Source organism: Scardinius erythrophthalmus (assembly GCF_964197995.2).
Source record: "Scardinius erythrophthalmus genome assembly, chromosome: 11".
NCBI lineage: Eukaryota > Metazoa > Chordata > Actinopteri > Cypriniformes > Leuciscidae > Scardinius > Scardinius erythrophthalmus.
This window is the reverse complement of record NC_138231.1, coordinates 474,296-497,460: the sequence shown is the minus strand read 5'-3', so window position 1 is coordinate 497,460 and position 23,165 is coordinate 474,296. Positions and strand designations below refer to the sequence as shown.

General features: G+C 44.7%; 1 protein-coding gene across 2 annotated transcripts in view; it reads left to right on the top strand.

Annotated features, from left to right (window-relative positions):
• Window positions 1–202: 202 nt before the first annotated feature.
• Window positions 203–23,165, top strand: part of pak5 (p21 protein (Cdc42/Rac)-activated kinase 5) — a 66,516-nt gene continuing 43,553 nt past the window's right edge. The window contains exons 1-3 of one of the 2 annotated variants that reach the window (XM_081378589.1): window positions 203–428; window positions 12,042–12,265; window positions 14,876–14,920. In XM_081378589.1, the coding sequence (XP_081234715.1) occupies window positions 12,062–12,265; window positions 14,876–14,920 (249 nt within the window). In that variant the 5' untranslated portion in view covers window positions 203–428; window positions 12,042–12,061. The remainder of the gene's footprint in view (window positions 429–12,041; window positions 12,266–14,875; window positions 14,921–23,165) is intronic. The other variant, XM_081378590.1, reaches the window with a different exon arrangement.

The following is a 23,165-nucleotide window of genomic DNA, read 5'->3' as shown; positions in this document are numbered from 1 at the left end:
GCTGTGAAACATCTATACTGTTAAAGCGCTGTATAAATGAAGGAGACTAGAGCCAGTGAACGAGCTTCTGTCCGTCAGTGACTCTCGAGTGTGTGGGGTTTTGGTCACTGGCGTGTGAGGAATGCAACCGTATCTCTGTCGCGGTTGTGAATGTTTGCTGAAAATAGTGTTGGGCGTGTTCAGTGTTCCGGAAGCTGGGGAAGGTCCAGGATCTGTGTTTGTGCGGGAAGCGTGCGGTGACAGATGGTGTGAGGACAGACTGGTGCCGATGGTCACGGTGAACACTGGCTCGTTGTGTGTATCGACACATCAGCTGAACACACACGAGGAACAGCTCCTCTAAAACACTCTTCAGATCTTCAGCTAGTGTCGGTTTCACTGACGAGTCAAACACTGCAACGCTGTCAACTTCTGTCTCGACCAATCACGTGAGTTTGGGGCGGGGCTATCTGTCCGACTGACCAATTGCAGGTGTCACTGGAAGGGGTGTTTTAGAAACCCATGCTTAGGTTATATATATACACACAGTGTGTGTGTGTGTGTGTGTGTGTGTGTTTGTGTGTGTGTGTGTGTGTGTGAATGTGTTTTCAAAAGTTTGGGGCCAGTAACAATTTCATTTTTTTGGAAGAATTTTATACTTTTATTCATCAAGGACGCATTAAATTAATCAAAAGTGACAGTAAAGACATTTATAATGTTACAAAAGTTTATTTTTTAAATAAAATGCTGTTCTTTTGAACTTTTTATTCATCAAAGAATCCTGAAAAATGATGTGCCTAGTCATGTGATTATTTAGGGGGCAGGACTATCTGTCTGAGTGACCAATGACAGACGGGCAGCAGAAGTGTTTGATAAACAGTCTTTATTTGTCCAGTTCCTGTTAGTGACACAGAAATGACATGTTTTACTCTTAAAGCAGTGAATTTCATGTCTGGCAGCATCACCTCAGAAGCTGCTTTTATTAAACTAGGGTTAGTAATGTTTAGTTTGCCAGTGTTTTGAAAGTTGCTGCCATTCTGCTGGTGTTCTTAGTGGTTGTCAGGACGTTGCTATGTGGTTGCTATGCTATAGTAATATATGGTTTAATTCACAATCATATAAAATTCATCTTTCATTTGTCATTGTCATTGATTATTTATCAGCAGCTTTAAATGCTTTTCATCCAGTCAGATTTCAGATTCTAAATGCTCTGTTTTATGTTAATGATGTTTGAGTCTTCAGGATCTCCAGGTGTTTTTCCTGATGGTGAATCAGCGAAACTCCATCCATCCTGTTTTTCATTTCTCTGCTAATGCGTTTGTGTTTTGCTGGTCTGTGAATGATGTGAATCGATGTGCTCAAGTCTGTGTGTTGTGTTGTCTGTTGTGTAAGTGTTGTCTGTTGTGTTTGTGTTGTGTTGGGTTGGGTTTGTGTTGTGTTGACTGCTGTGTTGTGTTTGGTTTGTGTTGTGTTGTCTGTTGTGTTGTGTAGTGTTGTCTTGTGTGTTCCGTTGTGTTGTTTTGTCTGTTGTGGTGTTGTGGTTGTGTTGTCTGTTGTGTAGTGTAGTGTTGTGTTGTGTTGTGTTGTGTAGTTTTGTGTGGTCTGTTGTGTTGTGTGTTGTGTTGTCTGTTGTGTGGTGTTGTGTTGTCTGTTGTGTTGTGTAGTTTTTAGTGCAGTGCAGTGTTGTGTTGTCTGTTGCGTTGTCTGTTGTGTATTGTAGTGTTGTGTGTTGTCTGTAGTCTAGAGTTGTGTTGTGTGTGTTGTGTTGTTGGTTGTGTAGTATTGTGTTGTATGCTGTGTTGTGTGTAGTGTAGTGTAGTGTAGTATAGTATTGTATAGTGTAGTGTAGTGTAGTACATGTTGGTCACATGTTCCTCATGTTGGTCTCATGTTCCCTATGTAGGTCACGTGTTCCTCATGTAGGTCACGTGTTCCTCATGTTGGTCACATGTTCCTCATGTAGGTCACGTGTTCCTCATGTTGGTCACATGTTCCTCATGTAGGTCACGTGTTCCTCATGTTGGTCACATGTTCCTCATGTAGGTCACGTGTTCCTCATGTTGGTCACATGTTCCTCATGTAGGTCACGTGTTCCTCATGTTGGTCACATGTTCCTCATGTAGGTCACGTGTTCCTCATGCTGGTCACGTGTTCCTCATGCTGGTCACGTGTTCCTCATGTTGGTCACATGTTCCCTATGTAGGTCACGTGTTCCTCATGTTGGTCACATGTTCCTCATGTAGGTCACGTGTTCCTCATGTTGGTCACATGTTCCTCATGTTGGTCACGTGTTCCTCATGTTGGTCACATGATCCTCATGTAGGTCACGTGTTCCTCATGTTGGTCACATGTTCCTCATGTAGGTCACGTGTTCCTCATGTAGGTCTCGTGTTCCTCATGTAGGTCTCGTGTTCCTCATGTAGGTCACGTGTTCCTCATGTTGGTCACATGTTCCTCATGTAGGTCACGTGTTCCTCATGTAGGTCTCGTGTTCCTCATGTAGGTCTCGTGTTCCTCATGTAGGTCTCGTGTTCCTCATGTAGGTCACGTGTTCCTCATGTTGGTCTCGTGTTCCTCATGTAGGTCTCGTGTTCCTCATGTAGGTCACGTGTTCCTCATGTTGGTCACATGTTCCTCATGTAGGTCACGTGTTCCTCATGTTGGTCTCGTGTTCCTCATGTTGGTCACGTGTTCCTCATGTTGGTCTCGTGTTCCTCATGTTGGTCACGTGTTCCTCATGTTGGTCTCGTGTTCCTCATGTAGGTCTCGTGTTCCTCATGTAGGTCTCGTGTTCCTCATGTAGGTCACGTGTTCCTCATGTTGGTCTTGTGTTCCTCATGTTGGTCACGTGTTCCTCATGTTGGTCTCGTGTTCCTCATGTAGGTCACGTGTTCCTCATGTTGGTCTCGTGTTCCTCATGTTGGTCTCGTGTTCCTCATGTAGGTCTCGTGTTCCTCATGTTGGTCTCGTGTTCCTCATGTAGGTCACGTGTTCCTCATGTTGGTCTCGTGTTCCTCATGTAGGTCACGTGTTCCTCATGTTGGTCTCGTGTTCCTCATGTAGGTCTCGTGTTCCTCATGTTGGTCTCGTGTTCCTCATGTAGGTCTCGTGTTCCTCATGTTGGTCTCGTGTTCCTCATGTAGGTCTCGTGTTCCTCATGTTGGTCTCGTGTTCCTCATGTAGGTCTCGTGTTCCTCATGTTGGTCTCGTGTTCCTCATGTAGGTCTCGTGTTCCTCATGTAGGTCACGTGTTCCTCATGTTGGTCTCGTGTTCCTCATGTTGGTCACGTGTTCCTCATGTTGGTCTCGTGTTCCTCATGTAGGTCTCGTGTTCCTCATGTTGGTCTCGTGTTCCTCATGTAGGTCTCGTGTTCCTCATGTTGGTCTCGTGTTCCTCATGTAGGTCTCGTGTTCCTCATGTAGGTCACGTGTTCCTCATGTTGGTCTCGTGTTCCTCATGTTGGTCACGTGTTCCTCATGTTGGTCTCGTGTTCCTCATGTAGGTCACGTGTTCCTCATGTTGGTCTCGTGTTCCTCATGTTGGTCTCGTGTTCCTCATGTAGGTCTCGTGTTCCTCATGTTGGTCTCGTGTTCCTCATGTTGGTCACGTGTTCCTCATGTTGGTCTCGTGTTCCTCATGTAGGTCACGTGTTCCTCATGTTGGTCTCGTGTTCCTCATGTAGGTCTCGTGTTCCTCATGTAGGTCTCGTGTTCCTCATGTAGGTCACGTGTTCCTCATGTAGGTCTCGTGTTCCTCATGTAGGTCACGTGTTCCTCATGTTGGTTCCTCATGTAGGTCTCGTGTTCCTCATGTTGGTCACGTGTTCCTCATGTAGGTCTCGTGTTCCTCATGTAGGTCACGTGTTCCTCATGTTGGTCACGTGTTCCTCATGTAGGTCACGTGTTCCTCATGTTGGTCACGTGTTCCTCATGTAGGTCTCGTGTTCCTCATGTAGGTCACGTGTTCCTCATGTAGGTCTCGTGTTCCTCATGTAGGTCACGTGTTCCTCATGTTGGTCTCGTGTTCCTCATGTAGGTCTCGTGTTCCTCATGTAGGTCACGTGTTCCTCATGTTGGTCACGCGTTCCTCATGTAGGTCTCGTGTTCCTCATGTAGGTCTCGTGTTCCTCATGTTGGTTACGTGTTCCTCATGTAGGTCACGTGTTCCTCATGTTGGTCTCGTGTTCCTCATGTTGGTCACGTGTTCCTCATGTAGGTCACGTGTTCCTCATGTAGGTCTCGTGTTCCTCATGTAGGTCACGTGTTCCTCATGTTGGTCTCGTGTTCCTCATGTTGGTCACGTGTTCCTCATGTAGGTCTCGTGTTCCTCATGTAGGTCACGTGTTCCTCATGTTGGTCACGTGTTCCTCATGTAGGTCACGTGTTCCTCATGTTGGTCACGTGTTCCTCATGTAGGTCTCGTGTTCCTCATGTAGGTCACGTGTTCCTCATGTTGGTCACGTGTTCCTCATGTAGGTCACGTGTTCCTCATGTTGGTCATGTGTTCCTCATGTAGGTCTCGTGTTCCTCATGTAGGTCACGTGTTCCTCATGTTGGTCACGTGTTCCTCATGTAGGTCTCGTGTTCCTCATGTAGGTCTCGTGTTCCTCATGTTGGTCACGTGTTCCTCATGTAGGTCACGTGTTCCTCATGTTGGTCTCGTGTTCCTCATGTAGGTCTCGTGTTCCTCATGTAGGTCTTGTGTTCCTCATGTTGGTCACGTGTTCCTCATGTAGGTCTCGTGTTCCTCATGTTGGTCACGTGTTCCTCATGTAGGTCTCGTGTTCCTCATGTAGGTCTCGTGTTCCTCATGTAGGTCTCGTGTTCCTCATGTTGGTCACGTGTTCCTCATGTTGGTCACGTGTTCCTCATGTAGGTCTCGTGTTCCTCATGTAGGTCACGTGTTCCTCATGTAGGTCTCGTGTTCCTCATGTAGGTCTCGTGTTCCTCATGTTGGTCACGTGTTCCTCATGTAGGTCTCGTGTTCCTCATGTAGGTCACGTGTTCCTCATGTAGGTCTCGTGTTCCTCATGTTGGTCACGTGTTCCTCATGTAGGTCTCGTGTTCCTCATGTTGGTCTCGTGTTCCTCATGTTGGTCTCGTGTTCCTCATGTAGGTCTCGTGTTCCTCATGTAGGTCACGTGTTCCTCATGTAGGTCTCGTGTTCCTCATGTTGGTCTCGTGTTCCTCATGTTGGTCACGTGTTCCTCATGTAGGTCTCGTGTTCCTCATGTAGGTCTTGTGTTCCTCATGTAGGTCTCGTGTTCCTCATGTTGGTCACGTGTTCCTCATGTAGGTCTCGTGTTCCTCATGTTGGTCTCGTGTTCCTCATGTAGGTCTCGTGTTCCTCATGTAGGTCACGTGTTCCTCATGTTGGTCTCGTGTTCCTCATGTTGGTCTCGTGTTCCTCATGTTGGTCACGTGTTCCTCATGTAGGTCTCGTGTTCCTCATGTAGGTCTCGTGTTCCTCATGTAGGTCTCGTGTTCCTCATGTAGGTCACGTGTTCCTCATGCTGGTCACGTGTTCCTCATGTAGGTCTCGTGTTCCTCATGTAGGTCTCGTGTTCCTCATGCTGGTCACGTGTTCCTCATGCTGGTCACGTGTTCCTCATGTAGGTCACGTGTTCCTCATGTTGGTCACGTGTTCCTCATGTTGGTCACGTGTTCCTCATGTAGGTCTCGTGTTCCTCATGTTGGTCTCGTGTTCCTCATGTTGGTCTCGTGTTCCTCATGTAGGTCTCGTGTTCCTCATGTAGGTCTCGTGTTCCTCATGTAGGTCACGTGTTCCTCATGTTGGTCACGTGTTCCTCATGTTGGTCTCGTGTTCCTCATGTTGGTCTCGTGTTCCTCATGTTGGTCTCGTGTTCCTCATGTTGGTCTCGTGTTCCTCATGTAGGTCTCGTGTTCCTCATGTTGGTCTCGTGTTCCTCATGTAGGTCTCGTGTTCCTCATGTAGGTCTCGTGTTCCTCATGTTGGTCTCGTGTTCCTCATGTTGGTCACGTGTTCCTCATGTAGGTCTCGTGTTCTTCATGTTGGTTGGTCTCGTGTTCCTCATGTAGGTCTCGTGTTCCTCATGTAGGTCTCGTGTTCCTCATGTAGGTCTCGTGTTCCTCATGCTGGTCACATGTTCCTCATGTTGGTCACGTGTTCCTCATGTAGGTCACGTGTTCCTCATGTTGGTCACGTGTTCCTCATGCTGGTCACGTGTTCCTCATGTAGGTCACGTGTTCCTCATGTTGGTCACGTGTTCCTCATGTTGGTCACGTGTTCCTCATGTTGGTCACGTGTTCCTCATGCTGGTCACGTGTTCCTCATGTAGGTCACGTGTTCCTCATGTTGGTCACGTGTTCCTCATGTTGGTCACGTGTTCCTCATGCTGGTCACGTGTTCCTCATGTAGGTCACGTGTTCCTCATGTTGGTCACGTGTTCCTCATGTTGGTCACGTGTTCCTCATGTAGGTCTCATGTTCCATCAGCTGCCACCGCCCACCAGCCTATAATCCCTCCAATCCCTGCAGACTCTGACCGGTCATGTGATCTGAGATTCCTATCTCAGTTAGAGATCTCAGATGTTCTACTAAAATAATAACACTATTAATAATAATATATATATTAAATGATATAATTATATTAAAGATATATTAAAGTTTTATGAATTCAATTAATTTAAAATAAATTAAACCAGAAAAATGAAAACACAGGGAACAGCCGCTCTGTTCATGTGATGAGAGACGATTGAGTTCACATCAGGATCTTCAGATCGAGATCTTCTGGGATCCTTGAGCTCCGTTTGTTCTCCATGTTCTGAAACCCATGAGATATAAAAGATTGAGTTCTGCTGATGCTGAGAGCACATGATTAACAGTGTGTGTGTGTGTGTGTGTGTGTGTGAGAGAGAGAGAGTCTGTGTGTGTGTGTGTGTGAGTAATAAACAGGAAAATATCAGCATCAATGATGAAACTTCACCAGATTTGATACACATTCAGATTCAGCTATAAAGCATCTCTACAGAAGACAATATTCAGTGTGTAAACATCTCTCTCTCTCTCTCTCTCTCTCTCTCCCTCTCCCTCTCCTTCTCTCTCCCTCTCTCTCTCCCTCTCCCTCTCTCTCTCTCTCCCTCTCTCTCTCTCTCTCCCTCTCTCTCTCTCTCTCTCAATTCAATTCAATTCAATTCAAATGAGCTTTATTGGCATGACTGTGTAAAATAGCACAATATTGCCAAAGCAATAGACATATACAAACATATACGCACAGGTAGATAAAAAAAAGTGAACAATAAAACATAACATTTCCATAAGCATAAATATATCACAATGAGAAAAAAAGAAAAATGAAAAAAAAAAAAAGTACAGAGAGCAGTTTAAGGGAAGAGGGTTCAGCCCTTGTCCCTCATATGATGGCAGGAAGACACACACTGCGCTGCCAGGAGAACACACTCTTCTTTCTCTCCCAGAATATAAGACAGTTTGTCTGTGGGGCTCGCTTGTTGGAATTGGGGTAAAATCTGAGCTATTAGTGTGAAATAAGAGTCTCTGATGTGTTTGTACTTGCTGCACTGGGTGAGGAAGTGCAGCTCGTCCTCCATGACTCCATCAGTGCAGTGTGAACACAGTCTGAGCTCTCTCACACACACACACATACACACACACACACACTCGTCCTCTACGACTCTATCAGTGCAGTGTGAACACAGTCTGAGCTCTCTCACACACACACACATACACACACACACACACTCGTCCTCTACGACTCCATCAGTGCAGTGTGGACACAGTCTGAGCTCTCTCACACACACACACATACACACACACACACACACTCGTCCTCTACGACTCTATCAGTGCAGTGTGAACACAGTCTGAGCTCTCTCACACACACACACACACATACACACACACACACACTCGTCCTCTACGACTCTATCAGTGCAGTGTGAACACAGTCTGAGCTCTCTCACACACACACACATACACACACACACACACACACACACACTCGTCCTCTACGACTCCATCAGTGCAGAACACAGTCTGAGCTCTCTCACACACACACACACACACACACACACACACACACACACACACACACACACACACACTCGTCCTCCACGACTCCATCAGTGCAGTGTGAACACAGTCTGAGCTCTCTCACACACACACACACACACACACTCGTCCTCCACGACTCCATCAGTGCAGTGTGAACAGTCTGAGCTCTCTCACACACACACACATACACACACACACACACACACTCGTCCTCTACGACTCCATCAGTGCAGTGTGAACACAGTCTGAGCTCTCTCACACACACACACACACACACACACACACACACACACACACACACACACACACACACTCGTCCTCCACGACTCCATCAGTGCAGTGTGAACACAGTCTGAGCTCTCTCACACACACACACACACACACACACACACACACACACACACACACACACTCGTCCTCCACGACTCCATCAGTGCAGTGTGAACACAGTCTGAGCTCTCTCACACACACACACACACACACACACACACACACACACACTCGTCCTCCACGACTCCATCAGTGCAGTGTGAACACAGTCTGAGCTCTCTCACACACACACACACACACACACACACACACACACACACACACTCGTCCTCCACGACTCCATCAGTGCAGTGTGAACACAGTCTGAGCTCTCTCACACACACACACACACACACACACACACACACACACACACTCGTCCTCCACGACTCCATCAGTGCAGTGTGAACACAGTCTGAGCTCTCTCACACACACACACACACACACACACACACACACACACACACACACACTCGTCCTCCACGACTCCATCAGTGCAGTGTGAACACAGTCTGAGCTCTCTCACACACACACACACACACACACACACTCGTCCTCCACGACTCCATCAGTGCAGTGTGAACACAGTCTGAGCTCTCTGGCTCTCTCTCACACACACACACACACACACACACACACACACACACACACACACACTCGTCCTCCACGACTCCATCAGTGCAGTGTGAACACAGTCTGAGCTCTCTGGCTCTCTCTCACACACACACACACACACACACACACACACACACACACACACACACACTCGTCCTCCACGACTCCATCAGTGCAGTGTGAACACAGTCTGAGCTCTCTGGCTCTCTCACACACACACACACACACACACACACACTCGTCCTCCACGACTCCATCAGTGCAGTGTGAACACAGTCTGAGCTCTCTGGCTCTCTCACACACACACACACACACACACACACACTCGTCCTCCACGACTCCATCAGTGCAGTGTGAACACAGTCTGAGCTCTCTCTCTCACACACACACACACACACACACACACACACACACACACACACACACACACACACACACACACACACACACACACACACACACACACACACACACACACACACACAGTGCAGTGTGGACACAGTCTGAGCTCTCTGGCTCTCCAGCTCGGCTTGTGTCGGCCCGTCTCCACACACAGACTGTGGTCACTAATGCGATACCTCGTCAGGAGCTTTCTCTGACCATAATTACTGATCTCGGTCAGGTATGGGGCCAATTTATAATCAGACTTTATTTTGTGGAAGTATTTTAATTTTATTTACTTGTGTGACCTTTATCTGCCAGTCTTGTATGTATTCTTCTTTGGTTATGTTCCCTATTTCCTTTACTTTTGCGTGTCTGAACTGAATTGTTGGATTAAGTTTGTGTTTTTCCACTAAATGTGTCATGGGGTCGCTCTCGGGGTGTCCTGCCCTGTGTCTGAGAGCGCAGTGATGGGAACTCTCTGTCTGCGCGTCTGATAGATGGAACCAGAACTTTGCGGCTCTCTTCTGGATCTCGGATAGGAGAGGGAATCTGCCTAATTCTGCCCGGCAACCCAGACTCGGAGCGTTTCTGTGAGTTCCCAGGATGTTCTTGCAGAACTCGAGGTGGAAAGTTTCAACAGGGGTTTTGTCCCAGGAATCGTAATTTAGTTTAAATTTGGGGCCCCAGATTTCACAGCCGTATAGGAGGATGGGTTTGATGATGCTGTCGAAGATTTTCAGCCACAGTTTAATGGGTGGGTTAAATCTGAACAGGGGTTTTCTTATACTATAATAAGCTCTACGTGCTTTATCAGTCAGATCTTTCATTGCAGTGTCAAACTTTCCAGAAGCTGAGATTGTCAGACCCAAATAATTATAACAGGTGACATGATTAAGAATGGTTCCCCCAAGAGTAAATGTGTATTTGTTGTCAGTAAGGCGAGGTTTCTTCTGGAAGATCATGATTTTGGACTTGTCCATGTTTATGGGTAAGGCCCAGCCGCTGCTGAACTCCTCCAGGAGCGAGAGGCTTCGGTGCAGACCCTCTTCATGAGGAGACAGCAGCAGGAGATCGTCCGCGTACAGGAGGCTTTTGATTTCCCTGTCCTCGAGGGTCAGGCCAGGACAAGAGGACTTCTCAAGTGTTGATGCCAATTCATTAATATAGATATTGAATAGAGTCGGGCTGAGGCTGCAGCCTTGACGGACTCCTTTAGTTTGACTGAAATAATCAGTACGTTTGTCATTAATCTTGACGCCGCATTTGTTCCCATTGTAAATGTCCTTTATGATGTCATATGTCCTTCCGCCTATTCCACTTTGAACACTTTGAATTAGTTTTAGGAAAAGTCCATTATGCCAAACCGAATCGAAGGCTTTTTTAAAGTCAATGAAGCAGCCGAATATTTTCCCTTGTTTTGTTTGCTGGACGTGTTTTTGTATGAGTGTGTGGAGTGTGTAGATGTGATTTGATGTTCTCTGTTTAGGCATAAAGCCGATCTGACAGCTGTTGAGGATCTTGTGTTCTTGGATGAACTGGACTAGTCTGTCGTTGATGATGGAGCAGAAGAGTTTGCCCAGGTTGCTGCTCACTGTGATGCCCCTATAGTTATTTGGGTCGTACTTCTCACCTTGTTTATGAATTGGTGTAATCAAGTTTTCTTTCCAGATCTCAGGAAAGTGTCCTGATTTTAATAAAAGATTGAATAATTTCAGAATTGCCTCTTTCAGTTTGGGGCTGCTGTGTTTCTCTCTCTCTCTCATTCAAATGAGCTTTATTGGCATGACTTGTACAGTATTGCCAAAGCATTGGCCATTACATAAGCAACGAACAAATAATCAACAAAGTCAGTAAATCAATCAGTAAACAGTTGCATGAATACATGTATATAAACAAGAAAAGAAAAAACAACACCTTTGTACATTTGTACCAACATTCAGACGAGATGAGGATGATTCTGACTGTAGTTTTGTCCTCTGGCTGACTCTCGTAGTTTGGGGCAGGCTGTCACATATTTTGCTGCTGTTGTGATTGAGCTGGAGTTCTCTCCCAGAATATGATTGAATATGATTTTTCATATTGATCATAAAATTTGGTTCTAGTTGTTGGAATCTAGTGAAATAGTCTGATCTAATGCTGTGATAGTGATTCTTCTGTCTCCACCTCTCTCTGAGAACACAGTCTCTGCTCTCTCGGCCTGTTTCTGACTCTCTCTCTCTCTCACACACACACACACACACACACACACACACACACACACACACACACACACACACACACACACACACACACACACCTCTCTCTGAGAACACAGTGAACACAGTCTCTGCTCACTCGGCTGCCATCTCTGCCTGTGTCTGACTCTCTCTCTCACACACACACACACACACACACACACACACACACACACACACACACACACACACACACACACACACACACACACCTCTCTCTGAGAACACAGTGAACACAGTCTCTGCTCTCTCGGCTGCCATCCCTGCCTGTGTCTGACTCTCTCTCACACACACACACACACACACACACACACACCCCTCTCTCTACAGCCAGACTGTGGTCACTCAGCCTTTACTTGGTCAGGGTCTTTCTCACTTTATGCTCTTTCACACAGCATTTTCTCTCTCTCTCTCTCTCTCTCTCTCTCTCTCTCTCTCTCTCTCTCTCTCTCTCTCTCTCTCTCTCAGGTTATTCCAGCTTGTCCAGCATGTTTGGAAAGAAGAAGAAGCGTCTGGAGATCTCGGCGCCGTCTAACTTCGAGCACCGGGTCCACACGGGCTTCGACCCGCAGGAGCAGAGGTTCACGGGCCTCCCGTCGCAGTGGCAGAGTCTGCTGGCGGACACAGCGAACCGGCCCAGACCCGTGGTGGACCCGTCCTACATCACACCCATACAGCTCGCCCCCATGAAGGTGCTCACGCTCGCCCGCATCACTTCCTGCTCACGCTCGCATCACTTCCTGCTCCTGTGGCCCTCTCACCCGTCGGCAGCTCTCGTGCTCCACTGCAGTGTTTAATGAGCTCTGGTCAAAAACATGACATAAAAATGATAAAGCATCACGTCATGCAGGAGACGATCACAGGCCAGTGAAAAACACTAACAAAAAAACATAAATACACATTCAATTTAAATAAAAATATGATTAAAAATAAATAAATGCAAATGTGATAACAATAAATGAATACATATTAGATTTAAATAGAAATGTGATTAAATAGATAGTTTTTGGTTAAAACAAATAAATAAAAATGTTTACAAAAGAAATAAACATTAGATTTAAATAAATAAAAATGTGATTAAAATAAATGAAATGCGATTAATATAAATAAAAATGTGATTAAAATATATAAATAAATCAAATGTGATTAAAATATAAAAAAGTTATTAATTAAAATAACAATTAAAATAAATAAACAAATAAATAAAAATGTGATTAAAACAAATTAATAAACATTAGATTTAAATAAATAAATAAAACGCTATGAAATGTAAAAAATGAATTTTATTTTTATTAAAATAAATAAATTTATAAATAAATAAAATGTGATTAAAATAAAAATAAACATTAGATCTAAATAAATAAATACAAATGCTGTAAAATAAATAAAAACAAAAATGTGATTAAAAATAAAAATATGATTAAAATAAATAATCAATTTTTAATTCAAACAAATAAAAATTTGATTTAAAATAAAAAAGAGTAATTAAAATAAATCTTAAAAATTAATTAAAATAAAACATCTTTTTTAAATAAAATGTAATTGTAACTAGATATCAAATAAAGAATTACAACTAACAGTGCAGTAGAATAATGAGTAGACAAAATAATAATAATATATCTTAATTAAAAAACTCAATATTTTTCCAAGTAATAAATTGAAATATTTATCATACTAATTTTTTTGCAGTGAACATCAGTTAGGAAATCAAAAAATTTTGTCTCTCGATGCCTTGTAAATGTTGGGATGAAGTCCCTGTCCTGAGGATCATCCCGAACGCTAGATATCAGTGTGTGTCGATGCCGAACCCTAAGCAGTGGAGCAGCCGGAGCACCAGAGCTGCTGACTCCCTCTACACCTGCTGACATACATGTGTTTATATGTGTGTGTGTGTGTGTGTGTGTGTGTGTGTGTGTGTGGGGGGGGATAAAGTGCCAGTGTCGCCTCTCTCCTGTCCTGTGTGTTCCTCGTCTCCTGTGTGTGTGTCCAGTGTCACTGCGAGTGTAATAGTTAGCATCACGTCATGCAGATAGACATATAAGCCCAACATTTACATTATCCAGATAGACATAATTATAAGCCCAACATTAACATTATTACATTGCAAGGTGTACTTTAGTTTCCTAGGAAGCAGAGGTTCTGCAGAACCAGGTCAGAGTCCATGACTGGCAAACTCTGTAAAGGACAAAATAAACCATAATGCAGCATAAAAGTATGATGGAGATGGTTCATATGTGCTGATGTGTTATTTCTATACTTTAATGATGCGTTTGTCCTGTTTAGAGTTTGACAGTCATGATCACGATGAACAGATTCAGTTCAGCATGTGGTTCTGGAGCGATACGAAGAGTAGATAATGAAGCTGAAAACACCTAACCCTATGAAATACTGTTTACTTTTTCCCAAATTCCAGTTTTTCCATTTTCAGAATCTGGATTTTTTTTCTCTACAGTTTTAACTTTTCTGTAGTTCTTTTTTTTTTTTTTTTTTTTAGTTTTAGTTTTTCTGGATTCATTTTTTATTTCTGGAATCGCTTTTTTTTCTTTTCTTTTTTTTTTCTTTCTATATTCCATTTTCACCCATTCAAGTTTTTCTAATCAAAAAGTGTGTTTATTTAAATTAAATCATTAAACATATACAATTTAACAGTAATTTATTAAAAGTTCTAATAAAAAAGTCTTAAAAAACTAACCTAACATTTATTTATTCCCCAAATCGTATTTTATTTTTGCACAAATTTCTATTTTTTCAGTTTTCTTTTAGTTTAATTTTTTTCTTCCTGTTTTAATTTTTCTGTGTTCTGTTTTTTTATTTTTATTAAAATTTTACTGGATCCTGTTTTAATTGTTAAATAAAATAGTTATGCTCAAAAAGCATGGTTATTTAAATTAAACAATGAACATACAATTTAACAATCATTTTTAATAAAATTAAAAGTTAAAGTTTTAATAAAAAAAAGACTTAAAAAACTAACCCAACATAGCCCTAACTTCCTTTATTTTTTTCCCAAATTCTGTTTTATTTCCCCCCAATTTCTAATTTTTCCATTTAAAAATTTCAGTGTTCCGTTTTAATTGTAACATAAATTTTTTGTAATAAAAATTAATTGAAATCATGAAATGTATACTATTTACCATCATCAATTTCTGAAAAGTTGAGCATGCGTTGTGTTTGAGCTGATGTGTGTGTGATGTGTGTGTTACGAGGACTCGGGCACTGGCACCTCCAGGAGATCTGCTGTACTGTAGGAGATATCTCTGAAGAGGGATACACAGATATTAATTCTCTTGCTCTCTTCACAGATATCTCCCAAGAAAGTCCGGTTGGCTGAGTCGCCGTTGCGAAAAGTATGCCCTCTTTCCTTGCTTCTTAGTCCTCTCTCGTTTGTTTTCACACCTTCCCCCTGTTTTGGTCTTAATTTCCTTCTCTGATTGGACACATGCATTTTTGGTCATGAGTGTATGATGTAGTTCTTACATCATTGTGTTTAGGGCCAAGATGCATGAGCCAACAGACCAAACTAATGACGAACTCTGACGCTGTTGATCAGAAATGCATGTTTGCAGTTTGATTGCAGGATGGAAAGACGAGCGCGGAGCACGTGAGCTGATCCGATTCATAAACCTTTTATGAATGCTGCGTTATGTCATATGGCTTGATATGATGAACTGGATCATTAGATCTGAGACATGTCATTTCATAAAATATCAGAGTCCATCTGTTGGCATGAATCATAACATCTTGTGCTGAAGTTTTTATCGTGCATGTGTCGATATAATAAACCAGATGATGAAGGTCTGCGCTCATTCATGGACTGATGCAATCAAAATATATTCTAGTGCTCCTCAAATAGGCTTGATTATTTATTTCAGGCAAAAATAAATGGAATATTCACCCAAATAATGGCTTTTTTAAAAAATATTCTGAGAGTAAGACACTCTTCCTCAGTAGAAACCAATTTCGAATTAAATGTGTTTTAAGGCATGTGTTTGGGATATTTGGCTTTTTTAATGTGTTTTTGCAGACTAGTGGAAAGAAAATATCCAAAAACTTTTAAACACTTTTAAGAGTTTATTTTATCGCACTTTATGTATTTGTATCTGCAGATTTCCATTGCACTACAAAGTTTCTATCTCCACTTCAGCAGCACTTATACACATCAACATTTACAGGTTTATTCATATCTATATTCTGAAGGATTTTACTGTGGGGTTTGTTTATATATCATTCACCTCATATTTATTTAACATTTTATTCCTAAAAACATGGCGAATATGTATTTTTACGGTCAGTTGACAGTATTTTCTGATTTATGGAGTGATAAAAATAGAAATCCAAAATCCCCTCTATAAAAACGTCTCGGGTTACAGTCCTTTCGAGGGAACTCGCGCTGCGTCGAGAATCGACACTTTGGGGAATGAAATGCCCACTGCGCCACACTGAGAGATATATGCCCTGGTGTGAAGCAATCTGGCACACTCAAGACGAGAGAACCCGGTGTAGAGGGCAGATCCAGACTGTAATGTCTTATGAAGGTGTGTGGGGAGGCCCAGCCTGCGGCATCACAGACCTCTTGAAGGGAATCCCTGCTAGCAGAGCTTTAGAGGAAGCCACTCCTCTGGTTGAGTGGGCTCTTATCAGGAGAGGCGAAGGCAAGCTGCGCGCCTCGTAAGCTGAAGAAATAGTTTCTACTATCCATCTGCTAATAGTTTGCTTTGAAGCAGGGGAACCCTTCTAGCTGGTCCGAGTAGCTGGTCCGACTTCCTCCAGCCCGAGGTTCTTCGGAGCATTGGGGCATAATAAATGTAGTTTAGCTTGCTCATCCGACACATGTGGTGGAGGATGGAATGCCTGAAGAATTATAGACCGTGCCACATTTGTCGGCACCTTAGGCACATAGCCGGGTCTTGGGTGGAGAATGACCCTTACTCTGCCAGGAGCGAACTCGAGGCAAGAGGGAGTAACAGATAGCGCCTGCAGGTCCCCGACTCTTTTCAGGGAAGTAATAGCGAGCAGGAAAGCTACCTTTAAAAATACAAATTTCTTAGACACCTCATCCAAGGGTTCGAAGGGTGCCAGGGAAAAACCCCTCAAGAACCACTGCCAGGTCCCACGTGGGGACCCTGGGCTGGATGACAGGCCTCATCCTCCTAGCTCCACGAAGGAAACGTACTATAAGTGGGTGTCTCCCTAAGGTGCCCACCCTTAGAGGCGTGTGGAAGGCAGCTACAGCCGCCACATAGACCTTAAGCGTGGACGGGGAGAGCCCGTCAAAGAAGCGTCTCTGGAGGAACTCCAGTACTGAAACCACTGGGCAATTAACTGGGTCCAACTGATGTTCTCTGCACCATAAGTTGAATACATTCCGTTTTAATGCATACAGTTTCCTTGTGGAGGGGGCTCTAGAGTTTAAGATGGTCTCAACAACCTCAGTTGAGAGACCAGCATTTACGAGTTGGTCCCCCTCAGGGGCCAAACCCACAGCTTCCACAGATCCGGCCGAGGGTGAGATATTGTGCCCTCGGCCTGAGAAAGAAGGTCCCTCCTGATCGGGATTTGCCACGGAGGGCCTGCTAGAAGAGCCATAATGTCTGAAAACCATACTCAGGCCGGCCAGTACGGGGCTACTAGGAGCAAGCTGATCCCGTACCGCCGGACCCTCTCTAGAACCCCTGGGAGCATAGCGATCGGGGAACAGATCCACTTCTGCCTGACCAAACTCCCTCCATATCAACTCCACCGTCTTGGGGTGGAGTCTCCATTCCCCGGGCCTCAGCCCCTGCCTCGACAGGATGTCTGCTCCCACATTCTTGTCCCCGGGAATAAACATTGCTCTGGTTGAGAGAAGCTTGCCCTGGGACCACAGAAGAATCTGATGTGCCAATCTGCATAAAGGGCGCAATCTAAGGCCCTCCTTTCGATTTATATATGAGACCACTAACGTATTGTCTGTTCGCACTAGAACATGATGGCCTCTGAGGTCCGGAAGGAAATGTCTGAGGGCCAGAAATACTGCCAACATCTCCAGGCAATTGATGTGCCATGAAAGATGATGGTCCTTCCAAAGACCCCTGGTGTAGCGGCCTTCCATGACCGCACCCCAGCCTGTGAGGGACGCATCCGTTGTCAAATTTTTTCTCTGACACGGTGCCCCCAACACAGGACCTTGGGACAGGAACCACGGTTTCTTCCACATGACCAAAGAACGAAGGCATCTGCGCTTTAATTTGATCATGCGAAATGGGTTCCTCATCGGGGAAAACCCTCTGGTCCTGAGCCACCACTGCAGGGTCCGCATATACAGCAGGCCAAAAGGAATCAGGTTGGACGCTGCTGCCAGGAGACCCAAAACCCTTTGATAGTGTTTGACAGTGATGGCCTGGCCTAGCTTGATACTCGTTACTGTGGTCAAGATGGTGTTTATACAAGCAGGAGACAACTGTGCCCGCATCGTGAGTCCCACACTACCCCCAGGAAAATAGTTCTCTGTAGAGGAATTAATGAACTCTTCTTGACATTGAGTCTTAATCCCAAGCACCTTAGATGATTCAGAACAATATCTCAATGTTGAACCGCCATCTCCTCTGACTGTGCCAGAATGAGCCAGTCATTGATGTAGTTGAGGATGCGAATGCCTTGAAGTCTCAGAGAAGCAAGAGCAGCATTCATGCATTTCGTGAAGGTGCGAGGTGACAGTGCTAGGCCGAATGGAAGAACTCTGTACTGATACGCTTTTCCCCCAAAAGCGAACCTTAGAAACTTCCTGTGTTGGGGAAGGATGGATATGTGGAAGTAAGCCTCTTTTAGATCTACCGTGACAAACCAATCCTCGGACCTGATCTGACTGATGATAATAGGTATGGTTAGCATTTTGAACCTGAATCTCCTCAGAGACCGGTTCAATACCCTGAGATCTGTAATATGACGTAACACCCCATCCGTCTTGGGAACTATGAAGTACCGGCTTTAGAACCCGGCTTCCCTTTCTTGAGGAGGAACCAGCTCTATGGCTTCCTTTGCTAAGAGGGACTGAACTTCTTGTTCCATGACCTGAACCTGCTCGGCTGACCAGCGTGTGCACAACCCCGCTGAACTCTGGTTAGAGCTTAGATCGGGCCCAACAAATCAAGCCCGACCCTACCCGAGCCCGAGCCCGTTGTGTCCGAGCCCGGCCCGGCCCGACACGTTCACTGTAATTATGAGCCCGAGCCCGATTTAAACCCGACCATTTTTAATATGTGGGCCGTTATAACCAGGGGCGGCGCCAGAATTTTTTTAACGCAGGTGCTGCTGTGCTAGATCATTCAGGCTACAGGAGGGAGCTGTGCAGTTATATATATTATATAAATACTACTAATAAATGAGCAAAAATCGGCCACTCAATATTAAATATTAAATTATTTTAATTATCACAATTAAAGTTTTAATTTTATTAAATTGGACAAGCACAACATTCAGCATTCAATCAAATATTCTTAAAGATTAATTATTATTAATAATGTTACTTCAACATATTGTTATTTCAACATAATATGTGTGTGAGCAACAAGCAAGATGTGTATTTGTAAATTCGGTGGCAGCGCGAGTTTCAAATGGTGTAAGTGACCGCGGCGCGCGCGCGACTCCATGTCGTGATGTCTGGTAAATTGCTTTTTATGTATTAAATCTAGGCAATTGGTTGATGAAAGATGTATTAAAATTAAAATACAATTTATACTAAACGAAATTCACTTTAAAGAAAAGCTTTCTTCAAAACAAAACTTAAAAAACTTGAAACTAAATGTACTTATTCAATGGCTAAAACACGTAGGCTATAGGCTATTACAGACTCTTTTTGAACAAATTGCAGCACATTCATTTAATTCTGAACTTGCACATGTTGAAAGGCATTTGTTTGTGCATAGTAAAACATAGGCCCTATCTGTAACATTTATCACATTCATAATTGTGCGTGCATTTATTAATTATTATCTTAATGAATAATGCGACAAGGAAGAAGCACGTAAACTGCGTTGTTTATTCAGAAATAATTGAATGGATCAGAAAAGTAACAAAAGAGGACATCGAGGGCTGAAGCTGACTACTATCATAATTTCTGTCATGGCAAGACACACTTCATGTGTCTGTTCATCGTAGAAGTGCCCGTTTTTTTTTTTTTTTTGCTGTTTGCGGTCATTGGCGAGCAGCGTGCCGCATTTAATGCACGAGACAAAGCCAACACATATGTTGTCACTCCCCACGACTAGTTTAAAATGTTTCCATACCTCCGATTTTCCTCCGAACTTGCACAAAGTTAATTCTCCTGTTTTAATTTTTTTCTTTGCTTCTTCAAGCACTTAAGCTACAGAATAGTAGGCTACAGCGCGCACAGCAGGTGTGATGCGTCACGCGTGCGAGACTGCGAGTGCGAGTGGACGAGACGCTGCGCATGACACATGACGTGCTTTATCAAGGGCCCGACCCGACCCGACCTCGGGCAGAGAATCTAAGCTCTAACTCTGGTGGACGATACTCAAACTGAATTCTTTACCCCTTTTCCACTGTGTGCAGGACCCAGTGAGATACACTCACTATTAGATACACTATTAGGAACACCTGTTCAATTTCTCATTAATGCAATTATCTAATCAACCAATCACATGGCAGTTGCTTCAATGCATTTAGGGGTGTGGTCCTGGTCAAGACAATCTCCTGAACTCCAAACTGAATGTCAGAATGGGAAAGAAAGGTGATTTAAGCAATTTTGAGTGTGGCATGGTTGTTGGTGCCAGACGGACCGGTCTGAGTATTTCACAATCTGCTCAGTTACTGGGATTTTCACGCACAACCATTTCTAGGGTTTACAAAGAATGGTGTGAAAAGGGAAAAACATCCAGTATGCGGCAGTCCTGTGGGCGAAAATGCCTTGTTGATGCTAGAGGTCAGAGGAGAATGGGCCGACTGATTCAAGCTGATAGAAGAGCAACTTTGACTGAAATAACCACTCGTTACAACCGAGGTATGCAGCAAAGCATTTGTGAAGCCACAACACGCACAACCTTGAGGCGGATGGGCTACAACAGTGGGTACCACTCATCTCCACTACAAATAGGAAAAAGAGGCTACAATTTGCACGAGCTCACCAAAATTGGACAGTTGAAGACTGGAAAAATGTTGCCTGGTCTGATGAGTCTCGATTTCTGTTGAGACATTCAGATGGTAGAGTCAGAATTTGGCGTAAACAGAATGACAACATGGATCCATCATGCCTTGTTACCACTGTGCAGGCTGGTGGTGGTGGTGTAATGGTGTGGGGGATGTTTTCTTGGCACACTTTAGGCCCCTTAGTGCCAATTGGGCATTGTTTAAATGCCACGGCCTACCTGAGCATTGTTTCTGACCATGTCCATCCCTTTATGACCACCATGTACCCATTCTCTGATGGCTACTTCCAGCAGGATAATGCACCATGTCACAAAGCTCGAATCATTTCAAATTGGTTTCTTGAACATGACAATGAGTTCACTGTACTAAAATGGCCCCCACAGTCACCAGATCTCAACCCAATAGAGCATCTTTGGGATGTGGTGGAACGGGAGCTTCGTGCCCTGGATGTGCATCCCACAAATCTCCATCAACTGCAAGATGCTATCCTATCAATATGGGCCAACATTTCTAAAGAATGCTTTCAGCACCTTGTTGAATCAATGCCACGTAGAATTAAGGCACTTCTGAAGGCGAAAGAGGGTCAAACACAGTATTAGTATGGTGTTCCTAATAATCCTTTAGGTGAGTGTATATTTTGAAGACCTTTCCAGGTGTCTAGATAATCTACTAGGGGGACCAGTCTCTCGAGACTGACCTCTGGTGTTATATTTGCGATTTTGGTGACCTGAAGTAGTTGACTGGCAACTAATCGATTTAATTTTTCTACAGGCCTCGTGAGAGGAAGTGAATTCGACAGGGCCGCAATATTTTCGGGCGAACACTGCGATTTGCGTTTGCTGGAAACCGATATGTCCCGAAGGGCTCCGCGAAGAAGCGAGCTGTTGCTGCCCCCTGGCAGCAGACCCACGAGACCTAGGACGACGGCAGGGGATAAGTTGTTTAAAAGTGTCTGACTGTCGTTTTGCCTCCTGAAACCTCTCGACAACAGTGTTGAGTGCGTCGCCGAAGAGGCCAGAAGGCGAAATCGGGGCATCGAGGAGGAAGGCCCTTTCCTTATCCCTGATGCCCGACAGATTTAGCCACAGATGTGTCTCCATAGCTACCAGTGCTGCCATGGAGCGGCCAATGGCGTGGGCCGTCTCCTTGGTAGCCCGGAGAGACAAGTCGACCGCTCGACACATTTCTTTAATGTCGTCAAGGGTGACCTCCCCACTGTCGTCCACCTCTTTGAGGAGGTCGGCCTGGTATGCCTGCAGAAGCCCCATCGTGTGCAGACAACTACCAGCCCGACCTGCCGCCATGTATGCCTTCCCAACCAAGGCCGATGTTGTACGGCAGGGCTTGGAGGGAAGCGTCTGAGCTCTGAGGGACGATGCAGCATTGGGTGAGAGATGGGATGCAAATGTCTCTTCAACCCGTGGCATCGTCCCATAGCCCTTCTATTTCGAACCTGTAATCAAAGAATAGATGTGGATATTGGGGCTCGAAAGTCGAGAAGAGAAGGGCTTATTCCACGATCTCGACACCTCGGTGTGGAGATCGGTGAAAAACGGGAGGCTCCAGCGTGAAGGCTGTGACCGAGCTTGCAGGAAGCGCTCATCGAGTTTGCTTTTTCTTATCGCTTCCTGCTTTTCTGGTGGCCATTCAATATTTAACTTAGCCACTGCCCTGGTCACAACTTCCAGCAGCTCCTCAAAGGCAGGAGAAGGGGGTGGCGAGTCCTCACATTCTCCCGCCTCGGCGCTCAAAATATCCAACTCCTCGGAGCCAATTCGAGCATCGGGTCCTCTTCACGGGCGGAAGAAATGGAATGGAGCTGGCCTCTGAATGTTGAGAAAGAGCCGAGGCCATCTCAACATCATCAGCCAACTCCATCTGCGATCCCCATGAATGCAAGCGTCGCGCTGCCTTGACAGACGCGGGACCTGATCCACAGAACTGATTCATCGAACAGGCTCAGGCGGGAGCGGAGCGTTCTCAGGGGCATTTGATCACAGTTTGCACAGACAGCGCCCTCGAGCGCTGCCCATACATGCTCAACTCCCAGACAAACAACTCAGAGAGAGTGTGTGTGTGTCACCCTCACTCAAATAGCGTGGGCAAGGGGACGCACTGTCTGTATCGTTTATCTTGACTTTTGCTCGCCCTGATATCTTTATTGTAGAGATAACGTGAGACAAACAACACCAAATAAGACGCACAGTCACACAGAACGCTCACTGAAGAACAGAAGCTGACGCTGTTGTGATCCGGTGTTTCCTACTTTTATAGCTTCCGCATCACCGTCACGTGCGACGTCACGAGTGACGTCATGACGCAACACCAATTAAGATTGGACTAGTTCCATACAGGCTTCAGATGCGTCACACTGAAGGCGTTCCCCAAAGTGTCGATTCTCGACGCAGCGCGAGTTCCCTCGAAAGGGAACCTTTAACTCTATTGTGT